Source organism: Schistocerca cancellata, chromosome 2, assembly GCF_023864275.1.
Source record: "Schistocerca cancellata isolate TAMUIC-IGC-003103 chromosome 2, iqSchCanc2.1, whole genome shotgun sequence".
Lineage (NCBI taxonomy): Eukaryota > Metazoa > Arthropoda > Insecta > Orthoptera > Acrididae > Schistocerca > Schistocerca cancellata.
In genome coordinates this window covers 686,547,422-686,566,826 of record NC_064627.1, presented here as the reverse complement: position 1 = coordinate 686,566,826, position 19,405 = coordinate 686,547,422, and the positions used below count along the sequence as shown (strand labels likewise).

The 19,405-nt window shown below is 42.8% G+C and overlaps 1 protein-coding gene across 1 annotated transcript in view; it reads left to right on the top strand.

Annotated features, from left to right (window-relative positions):
• The window catches only part of LOC126157560 (uncharacterized), a 203,785-nt gene that overhangs the window by 100,257 nt on the left and 84,123 nt on the right, over positions 1-19,405 (top strand). The window contains exons 4-6 of the mRNA XM_049916383.1: positions 530-789; positions 4,263-4,366; positions 16,166-16,363. Coding sequence (XP_049772340.1) covers positions 530-789; positions 4,263-4,366; positions 16,166-16,363 — 562 coding nt within the window. The remainder of the gene's footprint in view (positions 1-529; positions 790-4,262; positions 4,367-16,165; positions 16,364-19,405) is intronic.

The window sequence follows — 19,405 nt, the reverse complement described above, 5'->3', positions numbered from 1 at the left end:
AATGGAGTGGGTTCTCTGGTTCAACTGAACTGATCATTGACTTGGAATTGTAATGTTCAGCTGCTTGGAGACCATTTGAAGCCATTCAATGACGGAATTTTTATGGGTGACAGTGCGCTATGTCGCCGGACCACAGTTGTTCGCGATTGTTTTAAAGAACATTCTGGACAATTCGAGAGATTGATTTGGCCATCGAGATCACCTGACATAAATCCCATCGAGCGTTTATGCATCTTAATCGAGAGGTCAGTTCGTGCACAAAATCCTGCACCGACAACACTTTCGCACTTATGGACGGCTATCGAGGCAGCACGGTTCAATATTCCCGAATGGGACCTCCAACGAGTTGAACTCGTGCCGTGTGAAGTTGTTGCACTACACTGGCCAAAAGCAGGTCCGACACGATACTGGGAGGTATCCCACGACTCCTGTGTCCTCACCGTAGACTAATTATAGAAAAGCAGACTGTAAACACTCCCCTGCCCTGCCGTGCCCTGCGCCAGTGACTGCGAGGAGTGGCTGTTGGCAGACGTGTCGGGGGCGTCGCTGCTGCGCGCGCGCAGCCCCTCGCTGCGCACCGTGCTGGGCCTGCGGCTGAGCGGCGCCGTGGCGCGCGCCGCCCTCGCCTCGCCGTCGCGACGACTCGCGCTGGCCCGCGACGCCGCGCGACGCCTCTACGCGCACCACCTGGACGGCATCGAGCTCTCCGTGGACGACGACGAGGCCGCCTCCGCCGCCGATGCCGCACCGGCCGCCACCGCCCGCCAGGGGCTGGTCGCCCTGCTCAAGGTAACGCCTCGCCGTAGTACACTACTAGCCATTAAAATTGCTTCACCAAGAAGAAATGCAAATGATAAACGGGTATTCATTCGACAAATATATTATACTAGAACTGACATGTGATTACATTTTCACGCAATTTGAGTGCATAGATCCTGAGAAATCTGTACCCAGAACAACCACCTCTGGCCGTATAACGGCCTTGATACGCCTAGGTATTGAGTCAAACAGAGTTTGGATGGCGTGTACAGGTACAGCTGGCCATGAATCTTCAGCAGGATACTACAGTTCATCAAGAGTAGTGACTGGCGTATTGTGACGAGCCAGTTGCTCGGTCACCATTGACCAGACGTTTTCAATTGGTGAGAGATCTGGAGAATGTGCTGGCCAGGGCAGCAGTCGAACATTTTCTGTATCCAGAAAGGCCCGGACAGGACCTGCAACATGCGGTCGTGCATTATCCTGTTGAAATGTAGGGTTTCGCAGGGATCGAATGAAGGGTAGAGCCACGGGTCGTAACACATCTGAAATGTAACGTCCACTGTTCAAACTGCTGTCATTGCGAACATGAGGTCACCGAGACGTGTAACCAATGGCACCCTATACCATCACGCCGGGTGATACGCCAGTATGACGATGACGAATACACGCTTCCAATGTGTGTTCACCGCGATGTCGCCAAACGCGGATGCGACCATCGTGATGCTGTAAACAGAACCTGGATTCATCCGAAAAAGTGACGTTTTGCCATTCGTGCACCCAGGTTCGTCGTTGAGTACACCATCCCAGGCGCTTCTGTCTGTGATGCAGCGTCAAGGGTAGCCGCACCCATGGTCTGCGAGCTGATGGTCCATGCTGCTGCAAACGTCGTCGAACTGTTCGTGCAAATGGTTCTTATCTTGCAAACGTCCCCATCTGTTGACTCAGGGATCGAGACGAGGCTACACGATCCGTTACAGCCATGCGGATAAGATGCCTGTCATCTCGACTGCTAGTGATACGAGGCCGTTGGCATCCAGCACGGCGTTCCGTATTACCCTCCTGAACGCACCGATTCCATATTCTGCTAACAGTAATTGGATCTCGACCAACGCGAGCAGCAATGTCGCGATATGATAAACCGCAATCGCGATAGGCTACAATCCGACTTTTACCAAAGTCGGAAACGTGATGGTACGCATTTCTCCTCCTTAGACGAGGCATCACAACGTTTCACCAGGCAACGCCGGTCAATTGCTGTTTGTGTATGAGAAATCGGTTGGAAACTTTCCTCATGTCAGCACGTTGTAGGTGTCGCCACCGGCGCCAACCTTGTGTGAATGCTCTGAAAAGCTAAACATTTGCATATCACAGCATCTTCTTCCTGTCGGTTAAATTTCGCGTCTGTAGCACGTCATATTCGTGGTGTAGCAATTTTAATGGCCAGTAGTGAAGTAACTGCGTGTGGCTAGATGGCCGGTCAAGTCTTTCAATAGGACGCCACCGCGGAAATTTGCGTGTGTTTAACCAAGCCCAGTTTTCAGAATGGGAAAAGGGAATGTGTAAACTGGTTCTCTCTAGAGTCTTATCTTCTTCTGAGACGAGAGGCTTTAAGTTACGCGTCATGGAGGAAATCAATGCCCCTCTCTAATGTTACACTTAGCGAAATTCGCTCTATGTAGCTAACTAACTACTTCTCCAACCGAGCATCTGTTATCCGGAGGAAGCTGCAACGAGAAGACTCACCCCCAGTGCAGTGTTCTATACGTCACATCCCATCCATCATGGTGCATTGTTCAACCACGGAACGATGACACCCAGCAATAAGAGGCGAACAGCTTACAAAGACATCTAAGCTGCTTCCTATCATCACAGTTGCCCATTGGATAAGGTGGTACACGGCATCTGGAAAGCTTTACTAATGATCATCGAGTGTCCTCACTTCTAAGTACTAATATTTTGAAGAATCAGCCTCAGTTGCGCAAATTTTCTGCTCTTTACCAGGTTTCGGCTAAATTAATCTAGCCTTCTTCAGAAACATAAAATTACTAAAACATGCCAGAGTAAGGCACAGTCAACATTAAAATAAAAACCTGTAGTACCGTGGTACCATGTCGAATTAAAACTACTTGACTGAAGTCGGTTGGCAGCGGCAACTACGTTGGTCAGCGTAGTTGCCGCTGCCAACCAACCGCGTGGTGAAGAGATGCCGGGGTTGACTTCAGTCAAATAGTGTTAATTCGACATAGTACCACGGTACTATAGGTTTTAATTTTAATGTTGACTGTGCCTTATTCTGGCATGTTATAGTAATTGTATGCTTCTGATCAAGGCTAGATTAATTTAGCCGAAACCTGGTAAAGACCAGAAAATTTGCGCAACTGAGGTTGATTTCAAAATATTAGTCTATCACAGTTGCTGACGGGGCTAAAATATGCTAAAAATTCTTAGTCTTCTAAATACCTTGATGGTGCAGTGTGTTAGAAATTACTACCTTTCACTCATAGCGTTGACTACTCACTATTGAGAGGCGAAGGCATATATATTGTGTAGAGATGCTTCTTAGACGGATTTTTCCGAAGCAGAAGAGAATGTATAAAATAAAATGACTTTCCCTGAAATAATCACCTTATTTAGAAAGCTTATTGTCTTGTTTACCTGTAAAACATTGACACTGTATTTCTTTTCCAATTGTATCAATATATATCTGAAATTGTTGAGTCATCACGGATGCGACGTAATCTCCTTGTGAACATACACTGAATACTCAATTTTGAGTGATGTATGGTGCATGCCTGTCTCTGTTGTTAGAGTGCTACCCACTAATCTAAGCTACCACATTGTAGCTATACGTGCAGAGACAGGAAGACACTAAAAAGGACTCTTATCTCTAGTAAGAAAATCGTTTAAACTGCTCAAACGAAACATTCCTGGTGGAGCTGCACTGTCAGACATTCCATAAACCATGTAAAAAGTAAGAAGAGCCATCAGTGGTGTAAGAACCACATAACCTGAATCATCGGCCAAGGGAAATATGTAGTGTCACCCCTTTTCCTAAATTGGACAACTTTACGCAATCTCACAGAGATTGCTAGTAGCAGACTTAACTTTTCCCTTATTCAATAATTTGTCCACCAACCGTCACATTTAAACATGACACCTTGTTGCTGCATCTGCATATTTGTAAGGTAACAGTCTACTGGCGCCTAGAAATTTATGTCTGTAGCCGACGTAAATGGATGCTATAAACCTCTAATCACATTTGTGTATTGCGTTAATATGGCTGTTATATGTGCCTGGAAGTTTCAAGGCAAGGAAAAACGTGCAATGTATAAAAACTCTAAAATAGTCGTACAAAGGAAAGAAATGAAGGCAGTTATTGTGAAGTAAAAGGTACTAATGAGTTTCCATTAGCCTCAGAAAATCATTCCAGGTTAAATGTTGTAGAACACGTGAAACGTTTAGGCTACTACAGACTTTTACAATTTGCTTTCATTTTGCAGGCTCTGCGTACTGCCCTGGACTCTCACGGACGCGAGAAGCGGGACTACCTGGTGTCCGAGCAAGTGTTCGACGACTTCACCACCCAGGAATACGAGCCCACATGGTGAGTCCGGCAGCCTGCAGTGCGCACTTCCATTCTCTGCGTTATGGGTCACCTTCTAAACATACTGTATACTAACGCCATTTCACGTCGAAAAAGACTTCCCATCTCTCAGTATTTCCGTAATTTCTAAGTGTTCATGTCACTCCATCGGTACACACCACACATCCACAAAGAGAGAGATCTGCCTTGGTTGCTTGCAAACTCGTGGTGATTTTAATCACCGAGGACAAGCTGCAGGAGGTGATTCCTAAGAAAAAACAAACAATCGTCCATTGTGTCATTTCCATGCTGGAGTCAATTTATTCATATCATATAGGGCTCAATATAGTACATTCAACTGAATATCAATCATTGCAATACCCACCCGTTGACTAAGTAAAATCACTGAAGAATGGTACTCACAAACCAAGGAATGAAATGAAACTGTAGGGTTCCAGAAGTCTTTTCAAGTCTAATACATCTTTGATGTACGCAGAGTGGTCCATTGATAGTGACCGGGCCAAATATCTCACGAAATAAGCATGAAACGAAAAAACTACAAAGAACGAAACTCGTCTAGCTTGAAGGGGGAAACCAGATGGCGCTATGGTTGGCCCGCTAGATGGCTCTGCCATAGGTCAAAGGGATATCAACTGCGTTTTTTTAAATAGGAACCCCCGTTTTTTTATTACATATTCGTGTAGTACGTAAAGAAATATGAATGTTTTAATTGGACCACTTTTTTCGCTTTGTGATAGATGGCGCTGTAATAGTCACAAACATATGGTTCACAATTTTAGACGAACAGTTGGTAACAGGTAAGTTTTTTTCAATTAAAATACAGAACGTAGGTACGTTTGAACATTTTATTTCGGTTGTTCCAATGTGATACATGTACCTTTGTGAACTTATCATTTCTGAGAACGATCAATGGACCACCCTGTATATGCAGACCGAAGCGAAGAAGGAAAATTTGTATGAAGGACGTGATTAGAACCCGAGTCTCCTGCTCACAAGGCAGAGAAGCTAAGCACTGCGCCACCCTGGCTTGCACAGCTGCCTCCCTCCTCAAGCCAAGCTGCCAATCACGCCTCAGTCCACTTGGTATTCCCCCTAAACTCGAACAACATTGTAGGGGCTCTGCAGCCATATTAGAATAGCGTCGAACTAAATGCGGGATCCAAGTAGTACAGCTGTAGGCATTCCATTTTTCCCGACCTTGAACACTGGCAATGTCACGTGCAGTCATTGTCTTGAATTCATGATATCATCAATGACCATGATACATGCATGAATGATGTCACCAGTGACTTTGAACACATGACATCAACAACATGAGGGGTTAGAAATTTAAAAATTTAGTATGGCAGATAGTAGGAAATTTAAAAACTGACGATATTGGATGGTGACAAATCTAAAAAATAAAGATAATTTAAACAGTGCGACATGTTGACAAGAAATTTTTTCAGAATATCACAGTTCATGATAACACTGGTGGGAAACTTTTACAATAGATGTTCCACTGTGTATTTCATCTCTCTCTGTTTTGTTACTTAATGTTTATGTCAGATACTGTGCTGTCTCATAAGGAAATGTAATCTCTGCCCTTGTAATATGTATCAGAGGGAATGTGAAAGGAAAAACTGAAACAAACTCTAGATGCCAACTTTATTATATTACATTTAAAAGAAAGTTGTAGGCATACTTGGTTGGCTGTACAAATTCATATACATTATTGTTAAGGCAAGGAATATACAGAGTTTAAATTGTATAATGTTTTTACATCCAGTGTTTTAAATTTTTAACACACGCACAATACAAAAATTCTCTTAATATAGAAACGACTACATTCCTAAGAAAGTTAGATAAACACGTCACTGATTCCACACATTAACATGTCACACATACATGCAAACCCACAAACACCTGCACTGCCTGTTCCAATGATGTCTCAGGTACGGTCATTTCTAACAAAGTTCTCAGTTGCTAATGCTTACGTACGCTTCTAAATGAGGTTTTCTCTAAACCTGTTTGCTTATATAGCTTTTGGTTAATCATGAAACCAATATCGATTCTGGAAGTAAGAGTTTGGCTGGCGGATTTGAGCTCCCACAATCGATTTTCGCTCCGTGCAAACCATCTACCGCATATGTGTTGTGATAGGGGTGTCAGTATCTACTTGTTTTTTAAAATGCTGGTTAATGTGGACGTAATGATTACGTGTGGGGTGATGGAAGAGTAGTATTCCACTGACCATGATGTTACTACTTTACTTTATTTAATTAAGGAGAACGGTATTTTATATTTATTAAACAAATTCTGACATACTTTGTGAATTAGCAAACCCGAACTGCTTAGTAAAGACCCCTTATTCTTATTCTATGTAGCTGACTAATTTGTAAGCTGGTAAATCATTCTTTTCGTTTAGTCGTAGAGGCTATCGTACACAGTAAATTGCAAAGTTTCAAAACATTCCAAATCTTCGAAACGTTGAAGTACAGAACTGTTCTACCGGTGATCTGCAACGCGCGTGATATGTCTCTGTGTATAAATGAATTAAATGGTGTGTATAATTTTTGTAAACATCTCTTCTTGTGCAATCTCGTCCTCCTTGTCCTGCTCTTAATAACATCAACAGGAAATCATAATATCCGTTATTTAAACACCATGCTAAGCTACTGATAGTCTCACTTCACCGTCCATGTGAATACGGAACATCTGGTATACAGACAACTTGCGCTCGCAAAATCTTTATTTTGCCGGATTAGCAAACTCAATTTACTACTGACTGTAAGCACTACTGTGAAAATCGATTCCCGAATCTGATTGTCGTCTCGTGCAAGCTGCGACGCTTGTAAATGTAGGGAATGAGAGGTGAATGAGTTGTGCGCAACATCTTATCGCAAAAAGACTGCACCTATTTTAAGGTATGTGTGTGTGTGTGTGTGTGTGTGTGTGTGTGTGTGTGTGTGTGTGTGTGAATGAGACAGGCACTTTTAGTCTTATCAAATTTTATCTTTCAGATTTTGCAGCAGAGGATGATAGCGTTTAGATGTTCCTGTAGTGATCTTGTTATGATATTTTGGAACTGGTCAGGAAGTGGAATGTTTGCTTCATTAGCACACAGACATTCAGCGCCAATAGCTAACAGCAAGTAATATGTGATCCATTACACCGTCACTGATCAGACTGTCACAACATCAAGATACATGGAACTCAGTCATGTTTCCTGCAATCCCAGCAGCTAATAAAGGGCAATGGCGAAATTATTGAATAACTAATAAGGTTACAGTGGGAAGCGTTGGGAAACAATTCATTTAATATCTGCCGGCCGATGTGGCCGAGCGGTTCTAGGCGCTTCAGTCTGCAACCGCGTGACCGCTACGATCGCTGTTTCGAATCCTGCCTCGGGCATGGATGTGTGAGATGTCGTTAGGTTAGTTAGGTTTAAGTAGTTCTAAGTTCTAGGGGACTGATGACCTCCGATGTTAAGTCCCATAGTGCTCAGAGCCATTTGAACCAGTTAATATCTAATTTACCAGGTCACGATGGTAAATACGTATAAACTGCGTTCCCGTCCCCAATGACCACTTCCTAGTCGGGACATTAGACCCAAATATTCCTTAGACTAAATGCTAAGTAAAATTCAGACGCAGATTGTTCCCCCCATACAGGTCAGAGACACGGAGTGAGAGAAACTGATGTACAGAAACAGAACTACAAACAGCTTTCACTCTGCGCCCGAAAAGCTATTACAAAGTACAGTTGATGAAAGAGAAGCGTTTTCCGTCAGTGTTGCGCTGCTATTTCCTAGGTACAGATGTGGATACAATCCAACTTAACGTGCAAAACGATGTTTTGGTTCCATTCCATTCGCCCGCCGTCCAGTGAAAGAAATGAATACTGGTGGCGTGAGTAGGCCGCTGCGGCACACTTCGCTGTCACCGATCTCGCGGCAGGTAGCATTCACCACGGGTCCGCCGCTCTGCCCTTAACAGCGGGGTTGTGGAACAGCACAGACGTGCCGATCCTTTCGATAGCGGGCACTTGCCTAACCTAATCCGGCCCCATTCAGAGTGGCGCTCCGGCGCCATTTGTCAAGTGGGCGCTTTGAATGCTGCGCGACAAGCAATCGCGCTGCGACCTGGTTTACCTGCATTTGAGTGCAGTCATACTCTCTCTATACACAAGCCAGCTGCCACGCTTTTTCACTCTTCTTCGCCAACAGAAAACTTCATCTGATAAATGAGAAAGGAAAAAAAAAGAAAGAAGATTCAATCGGTATTAACGCTGCATTAATCACAGGGGCCATATGTAGTGGTTAGCCTGTAAAAGTAGCAAATGATAGAGTAATGGTCATATAATATAGAACCTTTGGCCCTAAGAAATCAGTTTTGTCATTCTACATAGACACTGTATTTCAGATAAGATGTTTCCCTCCCTATAAATTGTGCCCACTCGTTTGAACATCTCGCTTAAATGAACATTCCGCCACCAGAATAACCATATGAATACAGCCAGTAATGTACAGAATGTTGCGTCCATCCCTAAAACCCTGAACGATTCTAGCATCTTAAATAAAATTGATAGAAATTTGATTTAAATTTATTTTTAAACATTTGATTTACGTACATCAGCTACATAATAGAAATAAATAATGTTCTTAATTCCTAGGAAAATAACTGCATAAACTATGTGCACAACTCTGCGGAAAGAGTAACGTTTCTTACGTTTACCTATCCACTAGAGAAATGAACAACATTCCCAGCTTGAGAAGACTGTTAATGACATATCTACTACAGCAGCGATAAAGATTACGATCATCCCTGTACGCGCTCGTTGTCCTTGTACATCCTTCTTTCCAATCCGATCTTCCTCTTTTTCTCAATATTCTTATGTGGTCCAGTCTCCTTAAATTTCCTTTCCCCAGAACTCGATATATCAGAAAGCATCTATCTTGTAAACCTATAAATTCTTTCTAGATCTGTCACTGTCACAATTGTTATTTTTGGTTTAAATGGCTCTGAGCACTATGGGACTTAGCATCTGAGGTCATCAGTCTCATAGAACTTAGAACTACTTAAACCTTACTAACGTAAGGACATCACACACATCCATGCCCGAGGCAGGATTCGAACCTGCGACCGTAGCAGTCGCGCGGTTCCGGAATGAAGCGCCTAGAACCGATCGGCCACCCTGTTATTTTTGTCTTTATTATTTTCATCATTATTACGACTATTATTATTATTATTGTTATTATTATTATTATTATTATTATTATTATCATTACTATTATTATTATTTACTATTATCGCCAACAGTGGAAACATTATTTGTATTACTTCATAGTCAGTACTGTTTACTCACATTGCCCCTTCAGGCACTCACATCATTTTAATACTATTTGTCAATTTAAAACTAATATTTCTTAAAAAATTTTGAGGTAAAAAAGGTACTGTATGTGTGAAACCCTGATCCGATGTATGAGAGAACCTGATGGCCCCAATCAGATCAGGTCAAATAAATAAATAAAATGTTTACATAAATAAATTTTTCAAGTTACAGAGGTAAACACCCTGTATATGTACACTGACGGGTGGAGACAACCAGTGATATATAGCAGTACTGTTGTTGTGGTTACTGTTGATGTATTCAGTCCGAAGACTGATCTGATGCTGCTCTCCAGGCTATATGTCTTATAGAAGCCTCTCCACCTCTGTAAAGCTACAGCAACCCACACCCACCTGACCCTGTTCACTGAAGTCAAGCCTTGATCCCCCTCTACAAGCTTTACGCACCCAAACTTCACTCCATTACCAAATTGAAGATTCCTTGATGCCTAAATATGTGACCTATAATTGATCTCTCCCTTTTGTCAAGTTATGCCATAAATTTGTTTCCTCATCGCTTGCATTTAGTAACTCTTCATTATTATCTGATCTACCAATATAGTCTTTTGGCATTTTTCTGTAAACTCGCATTTTAAAAGCTGTTATTCTCTTCTTATCTGGAATACTCATCGTTCAAGTTTGCTTCTGAACAATATTACAGACAAATACCGTCAGAAAAGACTTCCTAACACATAAATTTACAACCGATGTTAACAACCTTTCTCTTTTTCTTAAACGATTTTGTTACTATCATCAGTCTGTTTCTATATGCTCTCTACTTCGGCCATCGTCAATTATTTTGCTGCCCAAACTTCAAAATTCATGTAATTCTTCTAATGTCTCAATTTCTAATCTAATTGTCTCAGCCTCACCTGATTTATTCCGACTACGTTCCATTACCCTTGATTTACGTTTCTGGCTTTTCAATTACAAACTCTTTTCTGCAATCTCTCACGTAACTACAATGTCATTGACAAATATCAATTTCTTTCTGTTTCTTCTCTATGAACTTTAATTCTCTTTTCAAACTTTTTATTGGTCTCCTTCACCACTTGTTTAGTTCTTACATTAAATAACATCTGGGATAGGTTGCAACATTGTCTCAATCGTTTCCCAACTACTGCTTCGCTTTCATGTCCTTCGACATCAACTGCTGTCTAGTTTCTGTACAAACCTTCGCTCCATATATTCTATAGTTACTACCTTTAAGCTGTTATATTCAAATTAACATCATTTCATTATTGATGCTTACTGCTGTGCGTTTAGTTTCTGTGTAGCGTCCCGTGAACGTTTGAACTTTCAGTGAGGCACGACAAAGAAAGTTCTGCGAAATTCACATTTGCGTTGTACACGTGCACCTCTCTTGTCATCAACTTTAGAATTGCCGATTAATCACTAGGGACGTTTTCTGTTTGCGTTATTTCATCATTCATAGATTTTAAAAAATGTAATCAGCAATCTCATGTTGCATTGTAATAAAAAGTGCCCTACAAGATTCATAAATCAAAAGTCCGCGTGATTCTTCCTTTAGGAAGAAAGAATAGTTAGAGTTTCACATGATGATCAAGACATGCTGATAAATGCAAGCCGGTCGGAGTGGCCGTGCGGTTCTAGGCGCTTCAGTTTGGAACCGCTCGACCGCTACGGTCGTAGGTTCGAATCCTGCCTCGGGCATGGATGTGTGTGATGTCCTTAGGTAACTTAGGTTTAAGTAGTTCCAAGTTCTAGGGGACTGATGACCTGCCACAGTGCTCAGAGCCATTTGAACCATTTGATAAATGCAAGCACATTGTTATTTTTGTGTAATGTGACTTAATAATGTATTGTATGTGTATTTCATATAAAAACCAGGAAAAGGAAAACGTTTTCATTCTAGGGCTAGATGTATTGTCGATGTGGAGTTGGCTAGAGACGGAATGCTAGTTCAGTTAGGGAATAGTGCGAAAGAAACTATCCCTCAATCGACGTCAAATGATCTAGGAAAACCACGGAAAATGTAACTCAGGAAAGCAGCACGAGGATTTGAACCCCATTCACCACGAGCCTGAATTCAAATGACTCAGAAGAAATGGAAAGGTGAGCTTCTCTGGAAAGCTGAAACATACTATCAGTCTATCACGTCGGTAAAGCCTCATAAACAACTCGTATTCACTGTCTTAAACACTCCACTAACACAATTTAAAGCCAAAGAAAAGGATTCTAATCTGATAATTACATTCAAGATATCGTTACGAACAACAGACGTGAACTTTATTGACTGAAGATTGCAAGTATCTTAGAATTACACTGCTTAGACATGCCACCATTTGGAGGTACAGCAACTTGAAAATAAATGTCAAGCAGAAAACCGAAACGTCACGTCGAGCGTCTCTGAGGGCCTTTGTACGTTGCTTGTGTTTGTAGGTGTTGACGTACAACGTCCCCAGTACTTCAGTGAACAGCTGCACTCAGCAAGGTCGATGCACTAAGTTCCCTTCACCGTTTGTTTTAGGGTCGGGCTGTAAGTCTTTCGCCCACTACACTGAGACCACAAATCAAGAGAAAAGAATATAAAATCCAGCAATAACTCTGAGAAACGTAAAATGATTGTACACAAAAGTCGAGATCGTCGTTACCATTTAGTGCTTCACAAAATTGCGACAAGTGTTGCTGTAAGAGAGAACGCAGCTGGGTCAAGGCATCGTTCACCAGACGAACTGCGATGAAGGGTTGTTATAAAATTAGAAGAAACTCACTCATTTGTTACTACAAAACAGTCCTCAGCGTTAGTCCGACAGAAAAAAGTCTGTGTCTGCCTGCAGATTTTGTAAGTAGACAGACAATCGCAAAGCCCTGACTTAGCCGCCAATCAGGCCCCGTTTGGATCAATTTAATGCTACTGTGGTTTAATCTTCACCAACTGTGCTGTCAAAAATAACAAGAGCACACATCATGTAATGACTGCACCACCAACGTTCTGGACACCTGGTGAAGTACACATAGACCAAGTAAGTGTCAGGCGATACGTCCAACTTCTGAGTTATATGGTAGTATCTTCACACACAATTCTCAGTTTAGAACTGTACATGCAAGTCTGTTTAGAGATGCTGACAACTGCATGTGTGGAAATGGAAAGTGAGCTGGCTGCCGAGTGAACGGACACGTTTCCAGGTCTCGTAACTCGAGAAGGTGGCTCATTAGCATGTGTCGGTGAGATAAGCCGGCTGTCTCGCATGGAGCCCTTCCACTAGCAGAGCTCGGCAACTGCTGCTGGCTGTTCTCCTACGAGGAACGTTCTTAAGGTTCTCGGCCTCACCCAGAGACGGCTTGAGTGTTACCAAAATATTGGGTTGGTGCATGAGTTCGCAGCGTTTTTCTATACGTTTAAGAAACACAACAGATATACATAACAGAGACTTTAGTCATAAATAATACATTCTCTTTCACTATTGACAACAGTCTGCCAGTGCTGGGGTAACTTTTCGAATCTGCGACTGTAGAAATCACATCATTTTGAGGAGCAAATTTTCATCCAGAAAGGAGGTTGCTTGAAGGTTGTTTGATAGAGACCTGTAAAGGTGAAAATCGGAGAGCGCAAGAGCAGGTGAATCAGGTGGGTGCGGAATGACTTCCTAACCCAACTTCTGTATAGCGTTTTCTGTCAGTCTAGCAAAATGTAGTTTGGCGTTATCGTGGAATAGCATCACTTCACGCATTCTTCCCTGTTCGTTGTTCTTGGGCTGAGTGTGCAACATGTTTCAATTGTTGACAATAAATGTCAGCAGTGATAGTTACACCCCGGGGAAGCAATTCGCAGTACACCACACTGTCGCTATCCCACCAGATGCATGACATTATCTTTTGTGGATTCGCGCATATCTTTGTACGGGTAGTTGCTGATTCATTTGGACTCTTTTCGTTTTGTTAGCATGAGGACACCATTTCTCGTCACCCGTAATGATATGTTCACGAGCGAATTGATGACGAACAAGCATAGACGCACATATGGACACCCATTGATTTTTTGTAATTTTGGCTTAGAGCATGCGTACGCATACACCAGATTTTTGAACCTTCCCCGTTGCAAGCAAATCTCACACGGGGGTGGAATGATCACAGTTCATCACACTTACCACTTCTCGAATACACTGACGTGGATCATTGTGGAGTTATGAAGTTAAACGATCTTCATCAAACCCCGAAGGTTTTTCTGAACGTGGAGAAACACTAATGCAAAAATGATCCCACTTAAAACAAGAAAACGATTTTCTTTCCTGCTCTGTCTAGTGGCATTATCCCCAAACACGGCGCTTGTGCTTCTGGCAGCCTCCGCTGCTGTCGCATCTCTATTGAATCCAAATACAAGACTCTGTCGGAAATGTTCCGATTTCTCCACTTGGCACTCCATTTTCTAGCGTCCACAGTTCCACTCACTATCTCCTAATAACAATACGTAAACTCAAGTAGCAACGGTGAACTACAAATAAAAATGATAGCCGATAAATAAACCCATATCAACCGGAATACCAAGATGCAAAACAAAAACGCTCCGAATTTAGCATCAACCTAATACTATGGTTCAAAAATGGCTCTGAGCACTATGGGACTTGACATCTGAGGTCATCAGTCCCCTAGACTTAGAACTATTTAAACCTAACTAACCTAAGGACAGCACACACATCCATGCCCGAGGCAGGATTCGAACTGCGACGGTAGCAGCAGCGCGGTTCCGGACTGAAGTGCCTAGAACCGCTCGGCCACAACGGCCGGCTAATATTATGGTCTCTGCACAACACGACCCTTTCGACGGCGCCCTCTGCAGCTTTGCTGACGTACGCTTAGACGCTTGCTTATGTAGATGGTGTCAACATTCAAGTCTGAAGGATTCCACGAAAAATGGATGAAAGTGAGTTACAAACACTTATAAAGTAATTCGTTTACAAACATTTGGTCCCAAAGAATACAATGGCATTAAATAATTCATCTACTTTCTCGAGGATTAATGACGTGCAGTAAATATAAAAAAAAAAATAGTGTGCATTCGACCTCTCACGACATCTAAACGATAATGTCCGAGCTCGCTGACTATCCAAAAATTTGGATATGTGGCGTACAGCACAGTTTAGACGAAGTTTTCGGTATTCCAAAATTCCCGTTCCTTGGGTGCCGCTGTCGACCAAAATTACCCTGGAATTATCATTGCCGTGTTTACGTATATTTCAACGCAGTTCGAATGAATTTCTTAGGCGTTCCACAACAATACATCCTTCTTCTACCTTCTGGCCTTATCGTGTGCTTTTACGGAGTCGACACGTTAACCAGGATCTGGTAATCTTAGTGGTAGAGGGTGGCCGGATGCCCTTTCTGTCACCATCCCTCCCCCCCCCCCCCCCTTTCCACAGGTGCGGAATTCATGTATCCCAACAGTCTGCGCATAGCGTAAGAGAACATCGTCGAAGTGTTTACGAATCCTGTAACTGAGGCAGGAGGTGGATACCAGTCCGGTATGAGCGCTTGATTGCATGTCCGGGTCGGGGCGCCTTCTCGAATCCCGGAAGTGGCAAGTTAACGGGCGCGGTTATCCGGACGGGTACTCCACAACAGCGAATGAAACATCAGTTTTTAGAAGTGCGCAGGAAAAAGTAAAATTAGCTCAATCTGCAGGAAAAATCATCTCACCCCTCGAACCATCAACCTCCCTCATGAAATACAACAGCAATTTGGAGAACCATCGCTCACATAGCTCGCAAGGTGTTAAGGACGCCAAAGTACTACGCTTGTCAACAGTATGACAACTCAACGCCTGAGAACCGAAATCAACAATACCTATCAAGCAAATTTTATCCTAAAAATAAAATGAAAAACTAGTGTATTTTTGTCTCCGGTAAAGCCAACAGAGTCTTAGGGGAACATGGGACCCGTCATATTTCATTCCAGTAAGAAATATAAAAAGTGAGTACCGTAATGTTAAAGACGATCTAAGTCTCTGATAAACTAGTGCTATAAGGCATTTCATGGCACACCTCATATGTGACACATCATATGAGGGACAGACCATTTAAACAATTGACGATAGCTGCAAGAAGAATCAACGACAAACCCGTCAGAGACAGTCAACCAAATCATCTGTCTTAATACCATACCTGGAACACAATTATGACTGAGCTACAACAGAATCACAATTACTGCACTGCCTCCAAGTTTCTGCAATTGTTTAGTTCGGAGTCTACAACATAATGAAGCGGGGAAAAAGAAACAGTGACTGAGTTTTCAAAGGTTTGGGGTCCGGCACTCAATTTAGCAAGATTTCGCTAGTCACCTCATGAATGAGAACCGGAAACCACTGAGGAGAAACTCATTTCACTTAAGGGGAGTAGGACGTCAAGCTGGCCGACTTGGAGCAGGAGAGGCAGCACAGGACATTTTAATTTCCACTGTTTTGCATTCGCAGGTCCGACGGGTCGTCGCGCAAGTCACGCCGGCGAGCGACCACGACGACGACGACGACGTCAACGACTGAGTCCCCCGAGGAGACGGCGGCGCGCTACCTGGAGCTGGAGAGGGACGCGCAGAACGCACAGCTGCTGCTCAGCCTGCCCACCAAGCCAGAAACCATCGCCAAGCGATACGATGTCAAGAACATTACCCGGTGCGTAGCTGGCGCGAAACTGCTTGTCTGCAACAGTCTTCTCATCCCACAAAAGTCATAAAGCCTTCAGAAAAAGAGATACACGCATTTGTCAGTCAACTACACCACAGGGTGATACAGCTACCCCTACCGATGGGTTTTATGCAGCCCGCAACGCCATCAAAACCCACATACGTTTTACTTGAATAATTCGAAAACTATGGACCATATTTTAAACGTATCCAGTACAAAATTTAACTGCATTAAATTTCCAACAATAAGGTCCTATTTAGTTTTTCTGAAGACTTTAGTTTGCACATAGCGAGTGGGAGAATATGAAAATGATATGCATGGTGTTCAAAGGCACTGCAGGTTGCATAAAATCCATTTTAGGGGCAGCTCAGTTATCCTGTATATTCAATAGGTTTCTTTTCCCTGACTCATGTAGGCTAGAGTCTTTAGACAGATCACCAGATGCCTGCAATACATTTAGGAATACTGCTTGATTTGAGAAACCGAATCAAGCGGGATTTTTAGTGCTGTTAGGCCACCAAACGCTATGTTGCAGTGGTGAGATGCTGGACTCGCATTCAGAGGGGCTGGGGTTCATTTTCCCCTTCGACTATGGAGATTTAGATTTTCTGTAGTTTCTGTAAATAAATTACAATGAATGCTGAGATGGTTCTATTCCAAATAACACGATCGATTCTTTTTCTTATTCTTCTACCAGTCTGAGATTTTGTTCCCTCTATTAGTAACCTCGTCATCTACCGAATGTACACCCTAATATTCTCCCTTTTTACTGTTCAAAATTTCCATTTTGTGCATACATCGAACAATATGTACACGTTACGAATCGAATCTGCTAGACTGACCCCCTTGTATGCTACAGAACACCAAAGGCAACTGTACTACCATTAGAAATTTTTCGCATTGACAAGACAATGAAAATTGAATGTATCAGCCACTAGCTGCTGCCCGCTGCAGTAGTTCTGCTGTGATGAGCGATGTCAAGTAAGTAAGCCACTGTCTGTGCAATAACGTCACTGCCCTGTTTTTTCTGTGCTGTTGGGATAAGCATACCTCCATACCTCGTGATGTGCCTCCCCCCCCCACTCTCCCCTCTCCCATCTGCCGCAAAACACGCGATGGTGGCAGACACAGCACCGCTACTGAGCAGTTCACATGGAGAATTATGGGCAGGAACATGCAACTACGCGTGATACTATTGAAGAAGCTATACATTATACAACATGTAGATTATATAATGAATTTAATAATTTTAACACGATTATAGTCATGACCTGAGGTAACTACAATCGTCTGGTCATACCTATGGGTTCTTGATTTGCTCTGGGAGATGGATGATAAGGACTACAACATGCAAACATTAGTTCACTTTATTACAAGAATGATAAAAAGATTTATTTAACTTTACACAACCCATTTCCGCAGGAGTGAGTCGAATATTTGTTACTGTCTCTGAACAGTAAAGCATCACTTGATGCAAGCAATTGCGAAGTCTTCTGTTGACGTACAAGTTCAATTTTTACAAAAGTACAGTTCCATCTGAGGCCTAAATAGCGTTGGCGTCCTAAGTAGATGATGTTGACTGCTTGATCGGAGTCACGAACTGGACAGAGCAGGCCTATGCTTGGTTCTATAGCGACCTCTGACCTCTCCGCTGAGAGAGAAGGTGAGTCTTCAGAGGCGCCTTCCATTCATCGTTGTGGATTGCTGCGAGACATCGATAATGTTTGTGCTATCGACGTGTGTAGCCGACTTTGGTGTGACTCTGTGACCTTTGGACGATACCGTAGTTTACGTTCACTGATATCTTCCATTCCCTACTTCACCCTCTTGTAGATCGATGTTTTTTCTTTTACTGTCTAAAGTAGCCTATGCTCTTCCTTAGCGCTCAGGCTATTGCCCTAAAAAATTTCACCAAAATCTGTTCAGTGGTTTAGTAATGACAACGAAACAGTCACAGTAATATTAGTATGGATTTGATGACGCGTACTGATATATATACAGGTTCCCACAACCAAGACCTAAGGGGAAGTAATTGACAGATGTGGAAGGACAGTAAGAAAAATCTTGGGGCTCAGATCTTTAGAAGTTCATCGCACGATCCATCTAACAATCGTTAGTGAAGAGAGAGAAATATATAAATGTAGAAGTGATATGTGGACTGAGGACTTCTGGTAATGGGTCAGCACTTCGAGAAGGCACAACAGTGAAAAAAATGGAAACTGTAAGTTATATTGTATCTCAGTGCTGTTCATAAAAATTACATCAATTTGAATGTACAACTTTCGTACTTACGTTGAAAGCTTCATAGTGGTCGCAAAACTCGAAGTACTCACTGCAGTGAGAAAAAAAGATATACACTATGTGATCAAAAGTATCCGGACACCCCCAAAAGCATACGTTTTTCATATTAGGTGCGCTGTACTGCCATCTACTGCCACGTACTCCATATTAGTGGCCTCAGTAGTCGTTAGACATCGTGAGAGAGCAGAATGGGGCGCTCCGCGGAACTTACGGACTTCGAACGTGGCCAGGTGATTGGGTGTCACTTGAGTCATATGTCTGTACGCGAGATTTCCACACTCCTAAACATCGCTAGGTCCACTGTTTCCGATGTGATAGCAAAGTGGAAACGTGGTGGGACACGTGCAGCACAAAAGCGTGCAGGTCGACGTCGTCTGTTGACTGACAGAGACCGCCGACAGCTAAAGAGGGTCATAATGTGTAATAATAGGCAGACATTTATCCAGACCATCACAAAGGAATTCCAAACTGCATCAGGATCCACTGCAAGTACTGTGACGGTTAGGCGGGAGGTAATAAAACTTGGATTTCATGATCAAGCGGCTGCTCATAAGCCACTCATCACGCTGGTAAATGCTAAATGACGCCTTGCTTGATGTAAATATCGTAAACATTGGACGATTGAACAGTGGAAAAACGTTGCGTGGATTGACGAATCACGGTACACAATGTGGAGATCCGATGGCAGGGTGTGGGTATGGCGAATGCCCGGTGAACATCTGCCAGCGT